This window comes from Scomber japonicus, chromosome 12, assembly GCF_027409825.1.
Source record: "Scomber japonicus isolate fScoJap1 chromosome 12, fScoJap1.pri, whole genome shotgun sequence".
Taxonomy (NCBI): domain Eukaryota; kingdom Metazoa; phylum Chordata; class Actinopteri; order Scombriformes; family Scombridae; genus Scomber; species Scomber japonicus.
In genome coordinates this window covers 21,825,542-21,850,366 of record NC_070589.1, presented here as the reverse complement: position 1 = coordinate 21,850,366, position 24,825 = coordinate 21,825,542, and the positions used below count along the sequence as shown (strand labels likewise).

Here is a 24,825-nt window from a genome sequence, read left to right as displayed (position 1 = left end):
AGACCATGAGGATCACACAGACAACAGTTCTCACCTGCTTTCTGTCTGGAAACAGGAGTGCAGTCCCACCAAGAAGGGATGATTAGAGGCCTGCTCAAAAACGTGCTTTTCTGTTTGGACCCAATCGATGTCCTGGAAGAGAAACACACAAAGACACACCCAAATGTCAATCAGAGATCATTATGACAGAGTACCCTTGAACTTATAAAAGCTGAATAAGCACACTGCTTGATCGACCATCTGCAAAAGCTGAAGGCTCACTCATGTGGCTGTGGCGGGAGAAAAGGGCTGAGCCAGTAGAAGCAGAGGCAGGTCGGTATCGATGGCCAGATGATAATATGTCTGGACACGGATGCTGCTCACGCTGTCAGGGCAGGGACAGCCCAACACTTCACCATTGATCGAGAGGCACTTGTCAATTTGTCAATCACGTTAAGTGCGTCTAATCAAGGCTAACTACTCCCATTGCCGCTGGCTGTGCTGCTACATGTGTACGCCGGTATCAATTTTTGATGACATGATGTTATATCTACAGCTTCTTAGACAGACTGATGGCTTCGAAGAGGTCTGTCAACTTAATTCAAAGTGTTTCAGACAAGATATACGAGATGGATGTTCAATCGCATGAGACAAATGTTCCTTGTGCTTTCAATGAACGACTCTTATTGACGATGCTAATTACATTAATTATACACGGCAGTGACAGACGACTAATGTCTTCACTATTATCTAACTTTCTAACATCTGAATAGATGGAGGCCTTGTGCTATTTTCACACAGTACAGACTTAAAGCAACAGTTTTTCTACTTAACCAGGTGTGGTATACCTAATTATCTATTCCAACTAAATAAAACATGTATTCAAATAAGTTGTTTTTTCACTACTAAGAAATCAGGAAGATTATATGAAACATCCTCATGATTATCTGTTTACAAATGTCTATATATGCAGTAGCGGGAAAAGTGGTGTCAATTTTCGTCACTCAGGAAGGTGTATTTGCAGACCGTCAAGCTGAGTTCTGCCTCTCATAATTTAGCCAATTATCTTCAGTAAAAATGAAGCTACCATGAGCAGTTGGTTAGTTTGCTTTGCAGAAAGACTGAAAGATGTCTGTTTAATCTGTGCAAAAAATTGTAAAAAAAAGCTGCTTAATTAATATAAATTAAATTTAAGCTATTGCTTCTTGTTGAGTTTTTTTGGTATGTGACAATCTCACTTTTTAAATTTCCTTTTTAAAAATTTCCTTTATTTCCTGCACTTGACCAGCACCTGACTGCATCATGCCGATATGCCAAGGATTTTGCATTTATAAAAACAACATGCTGTTGTTGTTGTTTTAGTGACTAGTTCTTAGTCACGTGCAGTCACTTCCCTTCCCTCCAGGAAGTTTTTGCTTCATATATTCATATTTATTCACATACATGAGTGCTGTCCATCTTTGGATCCAACTCACTACAAAAAACAGATAAACACATTTCCCAAAATGCCTGCATGTATATACACTATATTGCCAAAAGTATTGGCTCACCTGCCTTGACTCGCATATGAACTTAAATGACACCCCATTCTTAATCCATAGGGTTTAATATGACGTCAGTCCACCCTTTGCAGCTATAACAGTTTCAACTCTTCTGGGAAGGCTTTTCACAAGGTTTAGGAGTGTGTTTATGGGAATTTTTGACCATTCTTCCAGAAGCGCATTTGTGAGGTCACACACTGATGTTGGACGAGAAGGCCTGGCTCTCAGTCTCTGCTCTAATTCATCCCAAAGGTGTTCTATGGGTTGAGGTCAGGACTGGTGCAGGCCAGTCAAGTTCATCCACACCAAAGTCTCCACTGCTCTAGAGTCCAGTGGCGGCGTGCTTTACACCACTGCATCCGACGCTTTGCATCGCACTTGTTAATGTATGGCTTGGATGCAGCTGCTCGGTCATGGAAACCCATTCCATGAAGCTCTCTACGCACTGTTCTTGAGCTAATCTGAAAGCCACATAAAGTTTGGAGGTCTGTAGCGATTGACTCTGCTGAAAGTTGGCAACCTCTGTGCACTATGTGCCTCAGCACCCACTCCATCATTTTACGTGGCCTACCACTTTGTGGCTGAGTTGCTGTCATTCTCAATCGCTTCCACTTTGTTATAATACCACTGACAGTTGACTGTGGAATATTTAGGAGTGAGGAAATTTCACAACTGGACTTTTTGCACAGGTGGCATCCTATCACAGTATCACACTGGAATTCACTGAGCTCCTGAGAGCGACCCATTCTATCACAAATGTTTGTTGAAACAATGTGCATGCCTTGGTGCTTGATTTTATACACCTGTGGCCATGTAAGTGATTGGAACACCTGATTTCAATCATTTGGATGGGTGAGTGAATACTTTTGGCAATATAGTGTATGTAAAAAAGTGAAACATCTCATTCAAATTAAGGAGGTAATGCTTCTGGCAGTGAGAGTAAATAGTAGTTACCTAGATTTAAGTCCAGTTCTAGGACTACATGCATGAGCCAGTCCCTGACGCTACTGTTGCTGCTGTAAAATGATGAATACATTGTTTTGAGCTGCAGGAATAAAACTATTTTATAACTCAAATTAGCAAAGGGCTAAACTGGAAATTAGCTGTCGGTTGTTGAAAAATCTCTTTCAGCTATGGCAAACCAATCAGTGCTGGTTGGTGTAAAACTAATCACTACTGAAGCACCAGCATGGGAATGACGCCACAGACACCAGATTTAAAAGCTAACAGTGTATTGTGACATACAGAGATTTAACTGGCAGTGATGGTCTTAATCAGTATCATGTGAACTCATTTGGCGAGGGCTGACGTACATTTATATGTAAAAGTTGTGCACAGCAGCTTTAAGGTATTATAACCCTTTAATCAGAATAAATCTCTGCCAAGACTAACTATGATGGTAGATCGGACATACAGTTCACCACCAGTCCGGCTTACCTCATCGTCATTGACCAGCTCCTTCTTAACCACTTTCATGGCATAGATTCGTTCTGTCTTTTTCAGCTGCACCAACAACACCTTGGCGTAGCTTCCCCGGCCGATCACCCTCAGCAGGTCGAAGTCTGCCAGGCCCAGACTGGAAGGCGATTTCCCCGTGTCTCTACTGCTCCGTGCCTGGAGGGAAGTTGAGGAGGTAAAGGAAGAGAGTGAGAGGGGAATGCATGAAAGTTCAAACTGTTCATTTGAACTTCTCATGATCATTTCTCTCATAAAACTGTCGATAAAAGTTGTCAACAACACACACATCTATTTAGAGGCGATTTGAGTTTGTGTAAAAGCATGATTTCCTTTGGGTGAGTTAAAACTGCCCAACTTCTAAGTAAATCAAAGTGATCATTATCTTGTCTTTATTAAACTCTATCATGCTGCTTCGGTTTGATCAGGTGCTCGCTGTGATACGGTCTTACTCCCCTTTAGACCTAACCACCACCTTCACTACTTCCTCACCCATCTTCCACTCTCGTCCCTCCTCTCCTGTAATCTGTTCTGTAGTGAACCGTTTCCACTACCTATCCATCTAACCCCCCTTTCACCTGACAACCCCCATCCCCAGAGTCAGACATGGAACTGTGGATAAGATCATTTGGCTTGCTCTATTTTATCTCCGTCTATCTATGTCCTACTAGATCCATTCTTTATCCATCTCCGGTTCTCCTGCTCCGTCCAACAACCCCCCCACCCCCATCCCCAAACTACATCTCTGGCCATTAATCAACCTCTGGTGTTAAGAGCTGTGATAAAAGGTTACTTTATTAGCTCCACCAAAGGAAATCAATACGCACAGCACCGCAAGGGTGCCTACGTCTGCATGCTCTATATATCACACATGCACAGCAGGTGTAAGAAGGATCGCCAAAATGTTCACGATGGCAAAAAAAAAAAAAAAAAGCATCACAGGTAACCCTCTTTTCTTTCTTTTCTCCTGCTTACACTAAAAAGGCAGATTTGTCTTTCTAAATATAATTTGCACACATATCCATCTAGTCAATATGACAGATTGACAAACTGTGAGTCACACATCTGTGGCATTTGAAAAGATTTTCTCACTCACCTCTTTCTCTTCTCCATCATAAGTCAAGCTTTCTCTGGAGTCTTTATTCTGAGGGCCTGGGAGCGAGCGAGGGAGGGAGAGGAGAGGAGAGGAGAAAGTGACAGACAGAGTGACAGACAAACAGAAGGAGAGGGGGAGGCAGGAGAGGGAAAAAATAGGAGAGATGAGAGAGGAGGGAGAGAAAGTAGGTGAGAGACAGTCACACGCTTTGTTCACAGCCCTGCAGTGCCAGAGTAATTTCTCTCTTCTTGTTTGGGGAAAAAAACAACCTTTAGATCCACCCTGGTAAACAATATAACAACTCAATATAGATATATACTGTAGTACATTTAAAATAATAAACATAATGTGGATTTTGTAGACACATAAAGGGAAGAAACACATCGTCTCACATCAATCTAAAGATTACTTAAGCCACAATAGTCATTTGAGTTCAACATTCATGCATTTTAGACAAAGATATTTGCATCTTAGTGTTTCCATAACTGCACCTCGCAACTTCTCATGTTGTCGGCGAGTGTCTACAGTAGACAGACTTTCAACTGTCTCACCAACAATAGCAACAACGTTACTAAGCTCTCTCATTCCACTCAGCCTCTCAACCACCTGACTGGACTTAAGTCTGGCGATGTAGGTAAACCTTCAACTTGTAGTCTGGGTGGCCACAAGCTTCCTGAGCTCTGTTTATATATTCTAGTCTGGTGATATTCTGTATTTTTGTATGTTGGTGAATTTTTAATCTGTCAGACAAACAGAGTAGCTAAAAGTCTTTTCATGGAATTTGTTAACAGCAAAATAACAATATAGAACATTTTATAGCCTTATCTTTAAAGAACAGTAGTCAAAAGCGGCAGCCAATTAGTCAATTATAGTCCTCCTGTTAAAAAGCGCAGGGAACACAGTGTGCTGAGTGTAATTAAAAAGATGAAAAAGGCATTGGGTGCAAAATGTAAAAACTCGAACCAATATTTGAGAAATATATAAATGAACAGAAGTCCCTAATTTGATCAACAGCACAAGGCAGAAGGCAGAGTCTGTGTATGCCTTTTCTTCATTCAATAACCAACATGTTTTTTATTTTTTAGCAGACGAGGAGCTTTTAGTGTGTTTGACTCCTGACTACCATTTGTAAACACTTTCAGAAGTGTGTGTGTGTGGGCTATCATAGAATATGTTTGGGGACAAATTTCAGACTTAGGTCCAGTTAATTAGGGATGGCTCTTCCAACTGTGGAAAAAGCGGATTTTTTGGTGAGTGGTTAATTTTAGGGTTAAGTTAGTCTCCAGGAAAGGTTTGATATGTATGTGTGTGTTTGTGTGTGCGTGTGTGTGTTACCTGGTTGTTCAGTTTGGTCTAATTGACTCGACGGTTGTCCGGGCATGATTGGTTCCTAGACAAAGACATTCACCATTAAATCGTACACAGCACACACACCTGATCATATTGCAGTGTATGTTGTGAGTCATGGATGATAATGATCCACTGATCAGCTAATGAGTCTGCCGTTAGTCACAGCCCTCACCTGGATCATCGGTCGGCCACACTCCACTGTCACCAATTTATGGCACTTCTTGTGCACCAGCAGTTTGCAGTTGATGCATTTGTAGCCTTGTCTTCCGAGACCCCAGATACGGTCTGTACAGATGGCACAGTGGGCTCTCTGCTCAGGAGGGCAGATGGGAGTTAAAAAATGATCATCATGAACAAGTACACATTATATTTCAGAGAGATGCTGCAACGGCTGTGGTGGTTTCAGAAACATGTACTCAAATCCTATCAGAGCCATTGTTCTGTGACATCAGCATCCTTCATTATTCCATTAATCAATAAAAAGACAAATAACCACAGACGGTGAATGTCTCATTCTCCTTCAAATACACACACGCACTCATCGACATTGTGCGTTTAGGTTTTTACAGATAATGCAGCAAATATTTTCTTCATCACAACATCTCAACAATTATCATAGAAAACACATGGAAATATACATGGAAAAATCTAACTAAAAATGCACATAAGTGGAGGGTTAGTCATACTTAGTCCCATGTACAGATCATGTAAATTGTGTTCACATGAAAAGCCCACATTTTATGACTGCATTGATGCACCAACAGCAAATACAGCAGTACGTAGAACCATGTATGTATCTATATCAGTTTTTGTGTACATCAAGGCCTTTAAACTAAATTCAGTGTCACGTCTCACCCTGTTAAAGCGTTTGGCCTGGAAGGCGTGGCCGCTGGCATAGTAGAGCTTCCTCCAGCGCCGTGCTCCACGCCGATAGATAGACTCTGTGGAGAGAGGAAAAGGAGGGCTAAGTCCTGCTTCACCAGTGTGTCTGCATTCGTGTAGCTGTGTGCACTGAACTTTGCCACTTTGGTTCAACAGAAACTTCAATTTCCTATTTCAATTTGATGCTATATATGTAAAGTAAGACATCCAAATTTAACCATAGACACTTCTCCCTTTAATATTTCTGGTTTGTATGAGACAATTGTGGTGTGTTGGAAAAACAATGAGGAGGAAATATTAAGAGTTTTGTATGTTTTTTTGCATAAATGTGATGAAGTAACCTTATTTGTCGAGTATCTAATTTGCTTGACCAACAAACCTATAAACAGATAAATATCAATATCACAAAAGCAAATTAAAGTTACATCTATAGGTTTTTATCTTTATCTTTCACCTGTAGTACCAAGCATCACTAAAATCAATGGTACCATGCTAAAACCTTTTATCCAAATGTGAGAAATGTATTTTAAAAGCTTGTATCACCATCTTCATATTCAACATCTATCTACGTTATATTGTGTTGAATACTTTTAAATGAGGCCTGAACATGTTTGCTAAAATGAAATATTTAAATAAATTAGCTGAAGTAACTCAAATTTAAAAGAAAAGTTTGATAGGTATGAGACTGATCTCCTCATCTAACTCTCTGCCACAAAGCAATTAAGTGTATTTCCCCAAACTGTCAAACTATCCCTTTAAGATATAATTTGAATGTTGGTTTCTTTGGTATCCCAGCTGACAAAATTAGGGAAAAACAAGATTTAACTCACTGTCTTCTCCCGGACACGGCATGCCAGGTTTCTCGGGTACACATGGGAACACTGGGAAGAAAGAAAAACAGGCAGCGTTACATTTAGCAAGTCTACATTTCATCTGAGGCAGGTGATTCTGAAAGCATCTGAGGATATCTGTATGCTACTGGGTATATTTCACCATCTCTCATCATGACGGCTGTTAAGACTACCTGTAGCAAACCTGTCGCCTCGAGCAATTCATGATGAAATTCGCTCATGTTGTTTTTATGACGGCGCAGACGTGTTTGTGTGCACGCGGCACACAGAGGAGTGGGAAGAGACGATCTTAAAGAAGTCGACAAAGAGTGTGTGTGTGAAAGAGAGAGAGGCATAGTGAGAGACTGGGGGCAGCGTGAGTCAGAGGCGAGGCGTGGGCTACAGCCGTCGAGCTCGTTAACGAGCAGACCTGGCGACCCCCTCGCGGCACTGTCATATCCTGTCCTCCACCCCTCCTCCGCCGTCACACTTGCATCCGATGTACTCTTGACCCTTCACCTCTGATTTGATTAAAACTTTACATTAACCACACAGCCCCCGTCACCACTACCCCCCCAGGTTACATACTTATACATACACACACACACACACACACACACACACACACACACACAGACAGAGGACCTGTCAATCAAATGTTCCAAGTCACTCCACATATATACGACCCCCCACCTCACATCCTCACCCCACGTCTGAGACATCATGACCTCTACATTCATGAAGTTATACAACTATTTGTAGATTACGCTGAGCTCAGACGGGGATACGAACTAGCTTAAGGGCCTGAAGACAGACATAAAAAGCAGCAGAGATGTTTTCACAGGTCAGTGCTGCATTAACTGTATATTCTGATGCTTCCTTGTTGTGTATGTGTCGCTGTGTGCATTTAGACGTTTAAATGCACAGACGGATATGAAATAGAAAAGGAAATTACAAGCAGACAGCAGTGTTCAGGCTTGTCATGCACCTAGACATTTTTAGATTGATGGCGAATTGAATGTAAATATGTTATTTGTGTTTTTGTGGCTCAACGTAACTGTGGAGAAAGGAAGAAAATATCCCCTTCAAACCATTTCAGAAAAACATTTCTAGAAAAGTCCAATTTGTGCTATTGTTGGATCATCTTGATCAGGTTTCCCATACTTTTGACTGTTTTGTTTTTGTCACTTTTTGATATATATGTTTCTTATCTATATTTTAGTCAACTTAACTGAGGTTGCTGATTTCAATGTTTAAACTGTGTCAGACACGACCTGGATTGAGATAACGTAAACTGAAACCTGCCGTTATTTTTAAATTAATTATTCTAGTATAAAGAGTAACGTCAGAAAAATAAAAGAATTTATCACTATTTTCCAGGTCAGTTAAAGTATTATGTCAGTTATGAGTCAAACAGGGTTCAAATTTCTATTTATATTAATATATGTTAGGTGTATATGTATGTATATTATGTACAAATGTGTGTATATTATGTACACATATATGTATATTATGTAAATGTGTACTCTTTTATCTATTACTACCAAACAAAAACACTTTTTACATTTTTTAGGGTATTAAAAAAAAAAACACCCTTTTTTTTTTTAAACACGTTTTTTTAAATACCCTAAATCTCTTTGCAACACGAAAAATGTTTGTTTGTGTGAAAACATTTTGCAGGGTATGCATTCGCCTGAATTATTTATGCTATTATCAGAGGAGACTCACACTGGCAGACAGTTAACTACTAAAACAGTAAGTTGTGTCCCTGCCGCAGCTCTCCAGGTGTGTCGGCACTGGCCAAAGCTGTCATCTGTGATCCTGGGCCAGGGGTCTGCTATAACTCAAAGACCCGAGATTCGACATGATGCGGCAGACCTAACTGGTCATTAAAATCCCCAAAAGAGTCAGAGAACAGAGAGTCAAAGATAACATGCTTCTCGCCAGGATTGTGGACTAACTAAACATCTTTACTGGCATACAGCACACAGAAAACATCCTGTTAGTCAAATCCTGAAATTGTGTAGGTTACGGTATGGACGCTGTCTGCATGAGAGGCGGCGAGGCTCACCGTGGATAATGAGCTCCGAGTCTTTGTTGAGTTCGTAGAGTCGCAGAGCTTCCTCCAACTCCAGCTGAGATGACACGGTGCAGGGGTCACCTAACGGCAGAGGAGGCCAGATGTCATTCGACACATTTACACACACAAATCAAAGCAGGTTTGATCTTGAGAGAAAACATGTAAAAAGGAAAGGAAAGAAATCAGAGGATGTTTTTTCACCTCCTGCACCAACCTATAAAATCTACACCTACATGCAGTTGGTCAGGTAATGAAATTTCTCCTCTACCCTCAAACCTTGGTGAGGATCAAAGGGGTCATATATTAGATTTATAAGTGAGATACGACACTACAGCCTGAAGACCAGATTTTTATTTTTTTATGTCTGAGCTTTTGGACTGACACCACAGAGAGAGGAGTGGAGAAAATGTGTCCAAATTTAAAAAAAAACGAATTTATTGAAGCTTCATGTGTAAATGTTATGTTTAAATATTTTGGATACAAGGCCACACTGACACAGGTAAAATCATCTAATTTATACACCTGCACTGCTGCCCCAGTTATAATAATACATTACCTGTCTTAGACATTCAGACCTATCGCACTGACATTGTGATGAAAACTTTTGAGAAACTAGTGAGATCTGAAATTGTCAAGGTGACAGAGCCTGAGATTGATCCCTTGCAGTTTGCTTATAGGCCACACAGGGGAGTGGAGGACACCAAGCTCACTTTAATAAATATGATTTTTAAATGTCTGAAAGGGAAAGGAACACGTTTGGCTTTTATTTATTGATTTCTCATCGGCTTTTAACACAATCCAACCCCACATTTTAACGGAAAGGCTTGTGGAGCAATTCAGCTTAAGTAATACTCTTGTGGGCTGGATTCTTAATTGTCTAACTAATAGGACACAAAGAGTGCGAGTTAATGGTAATCCTATCTGACCAAACCCACACCTCCACTGGCTCTCCCCTGGGGTGTGTACTGTCCCCCCTCTTGTTCATTCTGTACGTGTATGTATGTGTCACAGCAGCAGGGCAGACAGATTTATTGTAAAGTATGCTGACGACTCTGTTATTGTAAGCCTACTCCAAGGAGATGAGGTAAGCCATGGCCCTATCCTTCAGGATTTTATTGACTGGTGTGACAAGTCATTCCTGCAGATGAACATCTCAAAAACCAAAGACATGCAAATTGATTTTAGGAAATGCCCAAAGGTCCAGGAGCCCACTGTCATAAAGGGTCAGACAGTAGAGTCTGTGGAAAGATATAGATACCTGGGAACAATCTTTGATAATAGGCTCACATTTGAGACAGAAGCTGTGTACAAAAAGGGGAACCAGCATTTGTATTGTCTGAGAAAGCTGTCTTCTTTTCACATTGATCGAACTTTATTGATCGAACTCATTTACCGTGCTTTTATTGAATCTATTTTATCCTTCTGCTTGGTGTCTTGGTTTAGCAACCTTTCCCGAAAAAATAAGAACTCCCTAAATCAAATGGTAGATGGTCTAGTAGGCTGATAGGAGAACCTCAGCTTAACCTAGAATCCCTGTATACCAGGCAGCTACAGAGGATGGCTGGTTCCATCCTGCAAGATGGCTCACACCCACTACACGGGGAATTTCATTATGAAGTATTAAAATGGTTTTAAATGCTCTCTTTTTGATCCAGCACTTTGAAGGGACGCACTGACGGCACTTTACCTTCTTACTGTTATTATGTTATTGTGTCTGACCTGTTTATTTGTTTTGTGTAGATGAAGCTGAATCATCACTTAAACTGTGAACCGAATCTACCTTCGGGTACAAATAAAGTTACCTTACCGTACACCACACATAAATCTAAAAATACCCGTTAGAAATTGGATGAATAAAATCAGTTTTCTCACTTTCGGCTGACATTTAAAGAAATCTGGTAACCGCAAGACAGAAAGGAAATTAAGAGCTACACATATTTTCAGTACTTTCCAGTGCAAAAGGTTCCGGGTACAAAAAAGGGGGATTACTGTAGGGCAGTGACATTTAATTAAAAAAGGAAAAGAAAAAAAAAGCCACAGTCTAACCATTCTAGTTGTGATACTAATTGCAGCACATGAACTTTCAGTAAACATCGAAGAAAGTGTGTGTGGGTGTGAACAAGAGCGTGGGAGACTGCGGTAGTTAATGTGGACGGTTCAAATCGTTTCCTATTAAATTTTACAGCCCTCTTTGTGCTGTGATCAATCGAGTCAATAATGAAAATACCAATCACACAAAAGGTCTAATTACTTCCTTATCGTTAACAGGAGGAGTTGTGTGTCCCAGTGTCACACCCGGAGGAGTGATGTTAACCAGCAGTGAGGTGATCCATGCTATTCTTAGTGCTTTGTCTACCTAATCACAGCATTATAGATAGCCTGAGAACAGAAACTATGACACACACTGTTTATTATTAAGCTAACACTAACTGCTGGAGGAGTGGGTGGACTGAAACGCCATCGTGTGCATGTGGAGCGCCACGCTGTCTGCTTTTATCTTTACTGAAAAGTTTTTGTCATGTTGAGAAAGATGGAGAAAGAACAGATAAATAAAGACTGAAATAAACCTACACAGTGATATATAGAACTACACTACACTACTTTCACTCACCTGATTGTCCTCATGTTAGTTTAGTACATTTTTTCCACCACACGTGTACCATCGTCATTATTTTGCAATCGTCAAGATTTTTATTTATTTGTTGGTTTGATGAGATTTGAGCATATTTGTGTCACAACTACGTATCCTACAGGTGGTGCTTTTGATTGCAGCCTATCCAAAACAGGATTTTTGAGTTTTAAAAATCTGATAACAATATTAATAACATGTTTAATAAGGATCCCTGACATGTGCGATCAATACATGCAACGTGTGAGACATTTTACACCTAAAAAATAAACTTGGCAGTGTTTTTAGTGGTAAACAAAAGTTAAGTACACTGTTAATTACATCTAATACATATATACACCTGTCTGACTTTGTGATAAGTTGATGTACTGTATGACTATTTTCACTATCGATTAATCTACTGATTTCTCAAATAATCAACTATAATCCTTTTGTCTATAAAATGTCAGAAAATAGTGAACAGTGCCTGTTACATTTCCTAAAGCCCATTGTGGCATCTTTAATAAGCTTTAATAAGTCAACCGTCCAAAACCCACAAATGATTAATATACTATCACATAGGACAAAGAAAAACTGTAAATCCTCATCAAAGAGAATCTGGATTTAAGTAAATATTTGACATTTATACTGGAAATATAACAAATAATTAATCAACCATCAAAATATTTGCCGAATAATTTTCTGTTGATTAAACCAACTTATTGGTTATTGTTTCAGTTCTAGCTGCAACTAACAATTATGTTAATTAAACGGTTGTTTAAAAAAACTAAACATTTTGGGAAAGATGCCCGTCATGATTTCCTGAAGGCCAAATTGTTTTGTCTGATTGTTCAAAGACCAAATATCTTCACTTTACTGAAACAAAGAAAAGCAGCAAATCATCACAAGTGAAAAGCTGGAAAGAGATTGACTTTTTTGCAAGAAACAAATGACGATGCTGACGATGCATTTTAAGTTGACCGAATAATGAATAAATTATAATTATTTCAGCTCTACTTTGGATCCATGACTGTCGGTACTACTCGTCTACCTGCGGCACAAACATGTTCATCACAGGGTCAATTAAAAGTTGTCATGTTGTCATCAATGATTTCTTTAAAGTTTTTAAAAATACTTTAAGATAAGATAAAGCATTCCTTACAACAGATCACAAAGATCTGGTATTTTGTTGAACGAGGGAAAGGAAAAGAACTAATTAATTACAGGTACATTTTCTAATTATCGTGATAATGACCACAGCTGCACGTTTGTAGTTGAAGGGGGCAGTGAGAGAGACAGATACCTGTGAACAGTGGAGTGCTTCATTATCACTATCAAGCAGATTTTCTTTCTCAGACAGGCTAATGACTCCACTGATTGTATGTGGGTGGCCACCAGCAGGAGCTGGTCTGAGTCTAATGAGTTTGGGCAGGCTGACCTTATCCAGAGTGGAGTGATCTGACGGCTCCATCTTTTCTATGACACTATTACTGCTGCCTGACTAACTGGCTGACAACAAGGAATTGGGTTGGGGGGTTGGGAGGTAGGGAGGGGTGTACACTTTCTTGAGCGACAAGAAAAAGGCTGAGGCTTACAGTCAAGTCACAGGAAGGCTGAACACGTGTTAATGTTAATGCATGGAGCCGACAAATGCTGGCAATTCCAACCAGTGGCATCTGCATTTGTTTAATATACAAGATGATGCGTCATGTCATCATCAGCAGGATCTCTGTTTAATAGACATATTTTTGCTGTGAGGTGGATTTTTGGATGAACACCAGCGTTTCTGTCTGGCTGGTCCTTTTTTTTTTTTTTTTTTTTCTCGGGCCACCTCCTGAAATACAGATGGAGAGACATGAAGAGTAAAAAGGACGGCGCCGAGAAGGATGAAGGAGACATACCTTCCTCATCGATCCACTTCATAGTGAAGAGCTGGTCATTGTCCATCGAGCACATGTCCTTCACCTCCCCGTACAGGCCCTCAAACGAGATGGACGGCTCAAAATGGGTGATCATGATGTCCCTGCAGAGAAGACAAATAAAGTATTGATTTAAATGGTAACTTTGAATCAGATGCACAGTTCTGATACTGATTTTATGAATCATAGCAGGGCCATGATATGAATGCTCAACACTAGATACTTTTTTCTGTTTCACTGTCATTATACAATTCAGTGTTTCCATTATCAGTCATATTTATTGAGTCAAAAACACACCACCTACTCAGTTTTTAGTCTCACAGCAAGCTCTGGCCTCATTTTACCCAAAATAAAAAAAAAACTGTCTGATGCATTCCAGGCAGTGAGGTGCACAGATTTTAAATTTGGGTAAAAAGAGAGCACTGGCATCAGATCACTGCGTCATACTGGCAGATACTATGAGCGGAGATATCAGAAACCAAATCAGGAGAGAAAAAAGTTGGATCTGTGCATCCCTCGGGATTACGTAGAAGGCAGAGTGCAAACAAACAAAAAAACATTTACCACCAATTAGTGTGGCGCCGTCTGTATTAATATTAAGGAAATTAGAAATGTTTAAAGTATGAATTTTTAAACTTGTTATAGTGTCTGGCCTCTTCGATTGAGTGCTCTGTGCTGAATGAGTCATTATTTAAACAAAAAATAAAAAACACACACCAAACAGATCCCAACACATTTGAAGTTTAGTGCAAAATATCACAAGTAGTGAAAATATATTTATTCATTTATTAAGATCCAGTCAATTACACACATTTTAAAAACTGGAACCAGAGAATATTTTTATAGTTTTAAGTGAGAAGTGATTATATTTGATATTTTAAGTGAACCGATCATTTCAGCACTAATCTTTTCCCATTTACATTTAACCGCTGTTTATAACAACCAAACCTCCACCAGACCTTCAATTGGAGATAGCAAAGAGATGAGAGAGTCCTTTTTTCCAAAATCTGCTGTGTGAGTCACAGTCTTGCAGTCTGTCACATTAGTGTGTGCATTCATCAGTGCAGCGCAGCACAATTGTGGGTGTGAAAAAACAGCCCAAAAAAAAAAAAAAGTGAGCGAGAAAGACCGCAAAAAAAAAAAAAAAAAAAAGTGACGGAGGCAGAGAGATGAAGAGTAAGGCACAGATTGAACTTTTCCTCCTTACATACTTGCAAGTAACTCATTTGAAGAGTTGCGTCTCTGAGATTGGCAGCGATAAGAACATAAAGTAACTTATCAGATTTAAATTTAAATTTTGGGAAATTTGTGTGGTTTGTGAATTCGAGATTGATTCAATTCAGGAATTCAGCCATTCTTCGCTGCGGGGAAAAGCTGTGTGATGACATTTTGATTCTGAGAATGCACAGAGAGAAAGGGCTACTCACAGGGGGGTCAGTTGTCAATTACGGTAGTTTGAGAGTGTGTGTGAGAGAGATTTTATCTTGTATTTGAGATGTTTGTTGATATTTGCATATTTATTTGTAATCATCTTTCAATGTTAGTAATGTCCTGTATATATGTATGTATAGATAGATAGAGAGACAGATAGATAGACAGATATATATATATATATATAGAGAGAGAGAGAGAGAGGGAGGGAGAGAGAGAGAGAGAGAGAGAGAGAGAGAGATGAGCCAATCAAAGCGTGATGAAATGATGCAATGATGAATTTAACAATGAAATAAGATTTTACCCATTTTACCCATAAATTGTAAAATGAATAAATAAATAAATAAACACAATCAAGATGTGACGGTCAATGCTGATATTGTGGCAGGCCAGCACAAATAAACAACACATCCTAAAAAAAAAAAAAAGATATAAGGCTGGGAAAAACGAGCCAACCCATAGTTGCATATTAACACCATCTAGTGGTCGTAATAATGCTCTCTAGCTCTCCAAAACAGTTCCAAATCACTGTTAAAAATGTTTTATGATGTAGTATCTCTTTTACCGGCACATATCGCGATGGTTTTATCGCCCAGGCCTGATGAAGAGAGCCACAAAAACTGAATGAATCACAGGCAGAAGTGGTCATAATGTTTGAGGCTCACTGTCCACCACTGCACTTCATCAAGTCCCTGGAGAGAAGTCAAAAAAACTCCTCGCTGTGCTCAGTGCTCTTATCTCCCAAGTTCCGCCATCAAACTTCATACATCACTCCCTGCTTCTTCACACACAAACACACACTCGTACATTATAGTGAGAGAGGAAATAAAGGAGGTAGTGGTTAGTGGTAGGTGACCACTAACCACTACCTCCTTTATTTCCTTCATCTCCTCCTATGGATGGGATCATCTGCTCCTCATCAGCCTCCATGGTGTTTACAACCCAATGATAGGGGGGTGGGGACTGGGGCTAGGGGAGGTGGAGACGCATTTTACAGGTCTGCAGGCGACAGTGGTCTGAGCTCAGGCGTCTATATGAACTAATGGGAGTGACAGAATGGGAAAAAACTAGGGGAGTACGGCTAAAGGACGAGGGTAAAAAGTAAAGACGGGGTAACAGGATGGAGGCGTCTTACTCCCTTTAGTGCCATTATCAAACATGGACCCGGTTTTTCATTAACTTGAGAGCTTTACAGCGGGATGATAAAAACCAAACATGAAGTAAACAACGCTCACTTTCTGCTGTGTCCAAGTCCAAGGGCAGCGTGGGAGTGTGTAAGGTTAGTGTCAGGTCAGTCCTTGGCAGCAACGAATGCACATAAATAACACGAGAACATAACACGAGATTGTGATTTGGAGTGAGGCGCCGCTGCTAAATGATGGACGCCACTGTTGAGATTTCACATGGTGCATAATAATCACTTTTTCCATTTTTGAGTGGACTGGAACTGCTGACGAGAGGATGGGAACTGGTGTCATGTATACACTTTGGTGTGAGGCTGAAAGGCAAGGCTCAGCCACACACACACACACGAGAAGCCCCAGTGGAGACAGTGAACCAGGTGAAGTACCAAAACCTTCATGAGTTATAAAAGCCGATGAGTACTTAATCAAACCACTTAAATCAATAACTTTTGTCCACAGTCTCTCATTCATGTTTTACACACCCACAGTGCGCTGGCTAGGCTAATACCAAATTGTTACCACCAAGGTAAAATGAAAGCTGTCTGTATATTGTTTGTCACACATATTAAATCTAGTCAAATTCTTGGCTGAAACTGCCCTCTTGATCAATAAATACCATATGTACCACTGATGTTCAATATGGTGTTTATTGATCAAATTGTGAAAGAGTGGTTCAGGGAGCATGAGACTTCCATTTTCACACATGGATTGTCCACCACAGAGTCCAGACCTTAACCCCATTGAGAATCTTTGGGATGTGCTGGAGAAGGCTTTGCTCAGTGGTCCGACTCTCCCATCATCAATACAAGATCTTGGTGAAAAATGAATGCAACACTGGACGGAAATAAATCTTGTGACATTGCAGAAGCTTATCGAAACAATGCCATAGCGAATGTGTGCCGCAATCAAAGCTAAAGGTGGTCCAGCGAAATATTAGAGTGTGTGACCTTCTTTTTTGTGGAGACTTTTTTTTGGGCCAGGTGATGTATATATGAGAGTGATACGCCTGATGAAGGTCAGACAGACCGAAACGTGACTCATTAAAACAAACAGCAGAGAGCGAGACAGTGTGCGGGAGCTTTTTTCATAACTGTGTTGAGGCATTTCATTGTTTGACACTTATCTCGATCTCCGGCGCCCCTCTGGTGTCAAAAGCTCCTGTAAATGATCACATACACATGACTCTGTGGACATGAATAAATGTAATGTTCTAATCTACTGCAGGTGTGCACAAATACAGACCCTGGTGCCGAGGGCTCTCCACCACTCCTGGAGGAAAACACTAGGTTTAATGGCTGATATCTGAGTTTGCCATTAATCTAGGGCATCTAAAGTTGTCATGACTCCCTCAGAGCAGGTATTAAACTGTCTGGACTGAATATCGCACATGAAGAATGAATAATACATTCAAGCAAGAATAAAGTGATGCAAAGCTCAGACTGATACCTCCTCCTCCTCCTCTCGTCCCCACCCTGCCTGTATTTTCTCACCCTCTTCCTCCACCCTGCTGGTGTTAATCATTGCCTTTTTAGGAGGGGGGAGGAGGTTTGGGGGGTGGGGGGGCTGCATGCCACCACTTTGGCAACTACACTCCTACAGTCTGATCTCTCCTACAGGACCAGCGCAGCAGCTCCACTTCCTCCCAAAGCCCTGATAACATCAAAAGATAAAGTGCAACACACAGACACACAGACACACACAGACAGACAGACAGACACACAGACAGACAGACTATAATTCCCACACTGCGACTGTAGAGGATCCAGACAGCAGCATTAATGCCAGCAGGTGACTTTAACTATGTCACATGTCTCCTGATCTGTGTGTGTGCTGGGTGTCCACACTGTAGTTAAAGTTTAGCTGCGTCTCTGGTGCCTCAATCAACATCCTTTGTGACACAGATACGGGCTCGGCTAATGGCTGCAGCAGTCACAGGAAGCTGGAAGAGACTAAGCGATAGAAATATGCGGAAAGTAGGGCAGCAAAACACTCCCACCCTTTTTTTTCCTTTTTTTTTTTTTTTTTAATCGTAGGTTTTAGGCTTTTAATTGCAGACGGTGGAACTGAAACGATGAGTAATGTTGTTTAATCAAGCAAAAATGCCAAATATTTGCTGGTTTCAGCTTCTCAAATGTCAAACATACAGTTTCAAAAACAGGAATATCTTCTGGATTGTTAGTCAGTAAAAAACAAGACGATTAAATAAAAGATATCACCTGGGGCTCTCTGAACTTGCGATGGGCATTATTAACTACTTTTTGACATTTAACACAAAGAATTTATCAAATAATTATTATTCCTTCTTTATAATACAAGATCTCTTTTTGTAATCATCACAGCACTACTCTAAGTAGGCACAAAATTAAATAATGACTGAATGATGAATGAATAAATTAAATTAGTTAAACTTAAATGAATTTCATGAGTCAGTATTTCCCTCTTTAGTTGGTTGATTAACAGGCCAAAAAGTCTCTAACTTGTTTTAAAACTTCTCTGCTGCTTCCTTTGATCTGGAATATAATCTTTTCAATTCATTAATAACTCAAAAAATTACCAATAGTTTCATTTTTTAAAAGGAAGTTGAAGATATGAACAAAAAATAGGAATATGTGAGAAACAACAGAAGGTTGTGGGATTCCTCTGGGTGAGACTACGGCAGAAGGATTGCGTGTCGAGCATCTGGGAGCTCATCACTGGTGAGTAACTGAGAGGAAATGGCATTCCTTACAGACCTGGCATTCCTCTGTTCTCCGCCGTCCTACAGTACAGCTAAATTAAAAGGAGGAAGGGGAGGAGGAGGAGGAGGAGGAGGGAGCTGCTGGCCCGTGCCCCTGGCGTCTTAACTGCTGTGAGTAGGACTCCGCAGCCCCATCTGCCCAGCATGAAGCCATTCGTCACTGGTGAGCACTCAAGCAGGAAGAGAGGTCAGGGTGCCTCTCTGGGCTTCCACGAGCACCAAGGACCATCCATCTCTCTGTCACGGCTGCCACGCATGGGTATCCCGCCCCCCCCCCCCCCCCAAACAGAACCCCTCCTCCCCTTCAATGACACCCTTCACACAACCCCAGTGCTTTGGCTCAGAACCAGACGCTAACACAATTCATAAAAAAACATAGTAAAACAAATACAGAAAAACACACGCAGGGGTTTAAACGTACTAAGGTCACACACCTGACACCCCTTTATAAAAACAAAAACCCACCCTGACTCTCCCACTCCACCCACAGTAAGGTCAGGGTGAGTGAAACACATACTGCGGGATGCTCTCGTCTCCAGGCAACAACACGGCCCACCTGTGGTGCTGAGCGGTGGTGGTGGGGGGGGGGGGGCCTCGCTCCTCGCAGCACAACAGCACCGGCCGCACGCACTCCCGCTGAGCCCCAGGGACAAGGTCACTCGTAGCGACAGACACACACGTGTACTCGAGCTGCATTATACACGCTAGCGACGCGGTGATTAAACTATTTCACCACACTTTGCGAAGGCTCAGCTACAACAAGCAAGCAAATTATCACCCAATTCTGTGTTAGACCTTTTGAGCCAACTTCATTCCACCTTATTACCACAGGTTTTATACATATTTTAGGAAATTATAGTCAATAGGCCTCATTTAAATGAAATTATAACTGATTAATATAAACCATTTTTTTGAACTATTTATTCCCCCTTGTGTGATTGTTATTGAGCACTTGTTTCAGATGTAGCACTCCAAATCTCGTTGTATATTCCTGTACAATGACAATAAAAAGCTGTCTATACCATTTGTCAAAATTGACCTGAGGACAAAGGGAGGGTTGAAATAAATGTTCAGGTTGTGCCGCAGAACCAGAACAAACCTGGTGCATTAGGGTTCAAATGTGCTGCAGTAACTTCAGGTACGCAAAGCTATGCTGTCACAAGATGTTTGAGGGGAAGGGATGAATTATCTAAAGGAGACGAGAAGCGTTCTGTCAGTGGTTGAGGAATCCAATATCGAAGCTCTACATTCACCAAAACTCCTTAAAGTATCAGCGTGGGAGTGTTTTAGATGAATAACAAATGGCCAGGAGGGGGGGGGGGGGGGGGGTCGTTCAGAAAGACAGATCTCCAATTTGTAAAACGTGCTGACAAAAAGCCGCTGCTGAAGGATCCAACACCTCGAACTCAAGTGAACAGAATACCCTCATAACTAGAAAAACATTACTTTAGTGCCACACTACTTAATGAAACGTTGAGTTGGGAGGGAATTAAATGTCACTTAAAATGAACAAAGAGTTTCAGTGCAACAAAGCATTGAAAAGGAGCGTTACACCGTTTAATAATGAACGCTCACCAAAGCATCTTGTGATCAGTGTGACTGGTTAGTACATCCTGTTCATCCTCCTGTCTGTGCTGAGTAAACATGAGTATGACAGGTAAACACGAGGTAGACTTCCAGCACCTGGGATTCATAACACCTGCATAAACACAGATTCTCTATTTATTCCTTTCATTTTTACTAAAAGTACAAAAAATAAATAAATAATAATAATAATAATAATAATAAAATATGATTTTCTCAGGCCACATGTGAATTTAAATTAATGATTAAATTCAATAATTATTCAAAATTAATTTAAAATATAGGCATTGATGGCAGTCTAATATAAAAACACTTCAGTTTATTACCTACATCAGTAATACTTTCCCCTGAGGAATCAATAAAGTTCATATTAATCTATTTTAATAATAATAATTTTAAACTATATTAGAAATATTAGAAATCTGCTTAAGTTATTAGTGTTATTTTTCACTTTTAGCCTTAGACTGCCTCTTTTAATACTTTTACTTTCATCCATTTGTAATATTGTGAAATAAATTAATGGATAATAATCATGAAACAGTGACCCCCACCCCTCCCCCAGACTATAATCATACCATCAAAATGTATAATACTGCATCTCTGTTACACGCGATGTGTAGGATGGGTCGACACATCACACAGCAGCTGAGACTCAGTGATATTCAAACCTGTGAGCTGCAGTAATGAGCTGAGATATGTGTTGGTGGATGGGGGCGTGGGGTGGGGGGGGGGGCATGACTTTGTAGCTCAGTGCTTGAGGGGCTTTCAGAGCTTAAAGTAAATGGTGAGACCAGGAACGCTTCCCGTATTTTAAACAAAGCCCAGCCTCGGAGCAGCGATGCAGATGGCAGAATCTTTGAAAACAAAACAAAAAGAAAGAAAAAGAAGAGCAACCTTCCTTATTTTTAAAAAAAAAAAAAGGAAAGGAAAAATAAGTGAACTGAACTGCACCCTTGAGCCGGTGTAATCCCAGTTTCCTGCCAAACAACATGGCTCATACAGGAATCCTCACGTTGATCTGGCACATAAGAAGTCTTTGTTTTAGTCGTCTTTGGCAACTCCTCAAAATAAAATCTTATATAATTTTTTTTTGCCCTGACACGGTGACACACAGGGATGTTATTTGTCCAAAATAACCATCAACACACAGCTTAGCTTCTTGTAGAGCTGTATGTGTGTATATCTCATTTTTTCTTTAGACACAGGTTGACAAAAACATTTCAAATATTTCTGTGACAATCAGATAAACAACTAAAATAAGCTGCTAAACACATCTGAAAACTGGAAAAACAGCTCATCAAACACAGAAGATGCTGTTTAATGTAAGATACTGTTTTTATTCTATGGATTATATCTGAAATTTAAATCCCGATCTGTTTGCCAGCTGTCAAAATAAATCACCTCTCAATAACCTCTTTGAAAAAATCTTACAAAACTTTTTTTAAAAGACGCTGCAGGATACAAAACAAAATAGATCATCAAGGGAGAGTTTAGTGTAGGCGGTGCGAAGGAGAGCTGTTTAACTATCAAATGTACAAATTGCTTTATTAACTCTCTAAATGTACACCTACAGTGGGATACATGTGCAATGATAAGCTTTAATATGTAGATAAAGTGTCCTTAAAAACATCAGATTTAATAAAAATGAAAAATCCTAAAGAAAGTGAACTACATTTTGCACTTTTGAAGTATACTATAATGTACTGCTCCATTCTTCTATATACACTGCATTATTTCCATCACCCTCTAGTGTACGCCTACAGTGGAAACATGTGCACTGAGAAGCTTTAGTATGTAGGAAACATGTTATTAAAAAAATCCCAAATCCTAAATTTTAGTACAAAACACACTGAACTACATTTTTGAAGCATACTACACTACACTGTCTTCATTCCTCTATATGTAGTCATGGTTATTTCCATACTTCACTGTATATACTGGGATCTGCAGTCCATCAACTACATCACTGTCAGTTAGTGGTCATGTGATCGGGGCGTCTGCAGCCTCCTCTATTGACCGTTGAGTCTGTCTGAGAGCTCAATGAAGAGACGAGGCCGTGACAGGCCGAGGCTGCTACAGGCTGACACCAGTCTGACGATGTCTGTCTGAAAAAAAACTGATCATCAGGAGCAGGAGAGAGATTTACAGCGACTGATTTAAATTTGCTGACTGGATTTTTTTTTTAGGCTTTAAGGAGGTTTTCAAAAACAAATCACTCCATCAGCTGATTTCATTGATTAACTCTCTGAAACGCAGTGATGAATCAGTCGCTGTGGTGTTCGGATGAAATCTGCGGACTCTCAGGTTTTGATGGCAGTAGAGTAGAACCGCAACTAAAGATTATTTAATTATATCATTTCCTCGTTTAAATCAGTAAGTCCTTTGGTTTGTTAAATGTTAGAAATGGTGAAAAATGCTTCTCACAGCTTCCCAGATTCTGAGATGACGAGCTCAAATGTCTTATTTTTTCCCTTACAACAGTTCCCAACCCAAAAATATTCAGTTTACGTCACAGAAAACTTCATTCACATTGCGGCTCCAGTGGAGAGCGTAACCTGTTTCACTTCTTTACCACAAGTGGTTTCATTCATTCACCTATGTTTCTTTAAGGCTTCTGTACATTCTAATTAAACTATATAAGAAGGCTTATAAAAGTGTTTATCTGTCTAGTGGAGAGTGTAAACCAGAAAATACACACATTATTAAAGAAGTCTATTAAGCTGCAGCTCTTGTGGAGCGTAACCTGATTATTTCACTTCTTCACCACATGTGGTTACACCCATTTTTCAAATTTATACCATTTTAGAAGATTTATAAAAGTTATGTTTCTACATTTAATACACTGTGTTTATGTGTCATATGTGGCTTATACCTGATTTGTTAAATTAGGTCAGAACGGATCTAGTTTATCAGTCAGGCGCATTTCTAACCCTTCAATCCCCGACTGACTCGTAGCCTCCCCAGGGAAACCATAACAACACTGATAACATCCCAGTTTAATGCACCCTGCTGCCCCAACGATGAGACCATTTCGATGCATTCCCTCTTTAGCAACATAGCTGAGATTCCTCAGCATCGACCTCATAAATACTTCAGACGCTTTGTTCTGTGATGACACCTAATGATCCACACACACACACACACACACACAGTGCTCCTGAGGTGTGTCACAGAGGCAGTGAGAAATACAACAGGTCTGGTGACTTGCACTACACGTTTTTCAAGTCTTGGCTTCGTTCCAATCACTGACTCCATCAAACAGATACAAGAAGGCAGGGAGTGTCAAAGAAACACCTGGGTGACCGAACATTTCCATCACATGTACGAAACCAAAAATAAAATTCTAAAAGATTTGAACCGCCGATGCCGGGGGGTGGAGGGGTGGAGGGTTGGAGGGTTGGAGGAGCATCTTAGACTGCTATTCAGTATCACAAAACCTCAAAAGCACCGACATCTCTACAGCTCGTACTTTATGATCAGGGATGCTTGTCTAGTTTCAATGGTTGTTTCCGTAAAAAAAAGTGTTTCCTATAACACTTCATGTGGGTTTACAGTTTAACCAATAAGATAATTAATGAATTAGAATATTAATCTGATTTTTTTTTACTATAATTGAATATTTTAATGATGCAAAAAATATTAAAATACTTGCTTTTGCCAGGCTCTAAAATGTGACAATTTGCTTTTCTCTGTTTTCTACCAATTCAAATTCAATATGTTTGAGTTTTAGCATGTTAGTCAGATAAAACAAGCAATTTATAAATGACATCACCCTTGATTTTGAGAAACTGTGATGCAGTTTTACCATTTATGACATATTTTATAAACTAAACCAGTAATCACCAAGTCAAAAAAGAGATTAATGGGTTATAAAAACACTCTAAAACACTTAAAAGTAGTTGCGGCCATGGATGGGGCTCAGGTTGCATTAAGAAGAAGGTAAGGGGATACAAACTCAAACACTACGACTACATCTTAAGATTTTTAAAATATTGTTAATTGTAATACACAGTTTTAGTGTCACACTACACAAATGTCTGAAATATTTAAAGAACACAAGCTGAAAATAGACACTTCAGATTGATCCCACATTGTCAGATAGTCCAAAGTGTTATATGGAGGCTTCAGTTAGTGGTATGAAGTGGATAC

At 40.0% G+C, this 24,825-nt stretch overlaps 1 protein-coding gene across 2 annotated transcripts in view; it reads right to left on the bottom strand.

Annotated features, from left to right (window-relative positions):
* Positions 1–24,825, bottom strand: part of prkci (protein kinase C, iota) — a 35,476-nt gene that overhangs the window by 9,483 nt on the left and 1,168 nt on the right. The window contains exons 1-10 of one of the 2 annotated variants that reach the window (XM_053329806.1): positions 17,846–17,883; positions 13,723–13,844; positions 9,205–9,294; positions 7,134–7,184; positions 6,277–6,362; positions 5,594–5,731; positions 5,407–5,461; positions 4,072–4,127; positions 2,958–3,134; positions 35–132 (exon numbers count right to left, since the gene is read on the bottom strand). In XM_053329806.1, the coding sequence (XP_053185781.1) occupies positions 35–132; positions 2,958–3,134; positions 4,072–4,127; positions 5,407–5,461; positions 5,594–5,731; positions 6,277–6,362; positions 7,134–7,184; positions 9,205–9,294; positions 13,723–13,837 (866 nt within the window). In that variant the 5' untranslated portion in view covers positions 13,838–13,844; positions 17,846–17,883. Of the gene's footprint in view, positions 1–34; positions 133–2,957; positions 3,135–4,071; positions 4,128–5,406; positions 5,462–5,593; positions 5,732–6,276; positions 6,363–7,133; positions 7,185–9,204; positions 9,295–13,722; positions 13,845–17,845; positions 17,884–24,825 lie in introns of those variants that run through there. The other variant, XM_053329805.1, reaches the window with a different exon arrangement.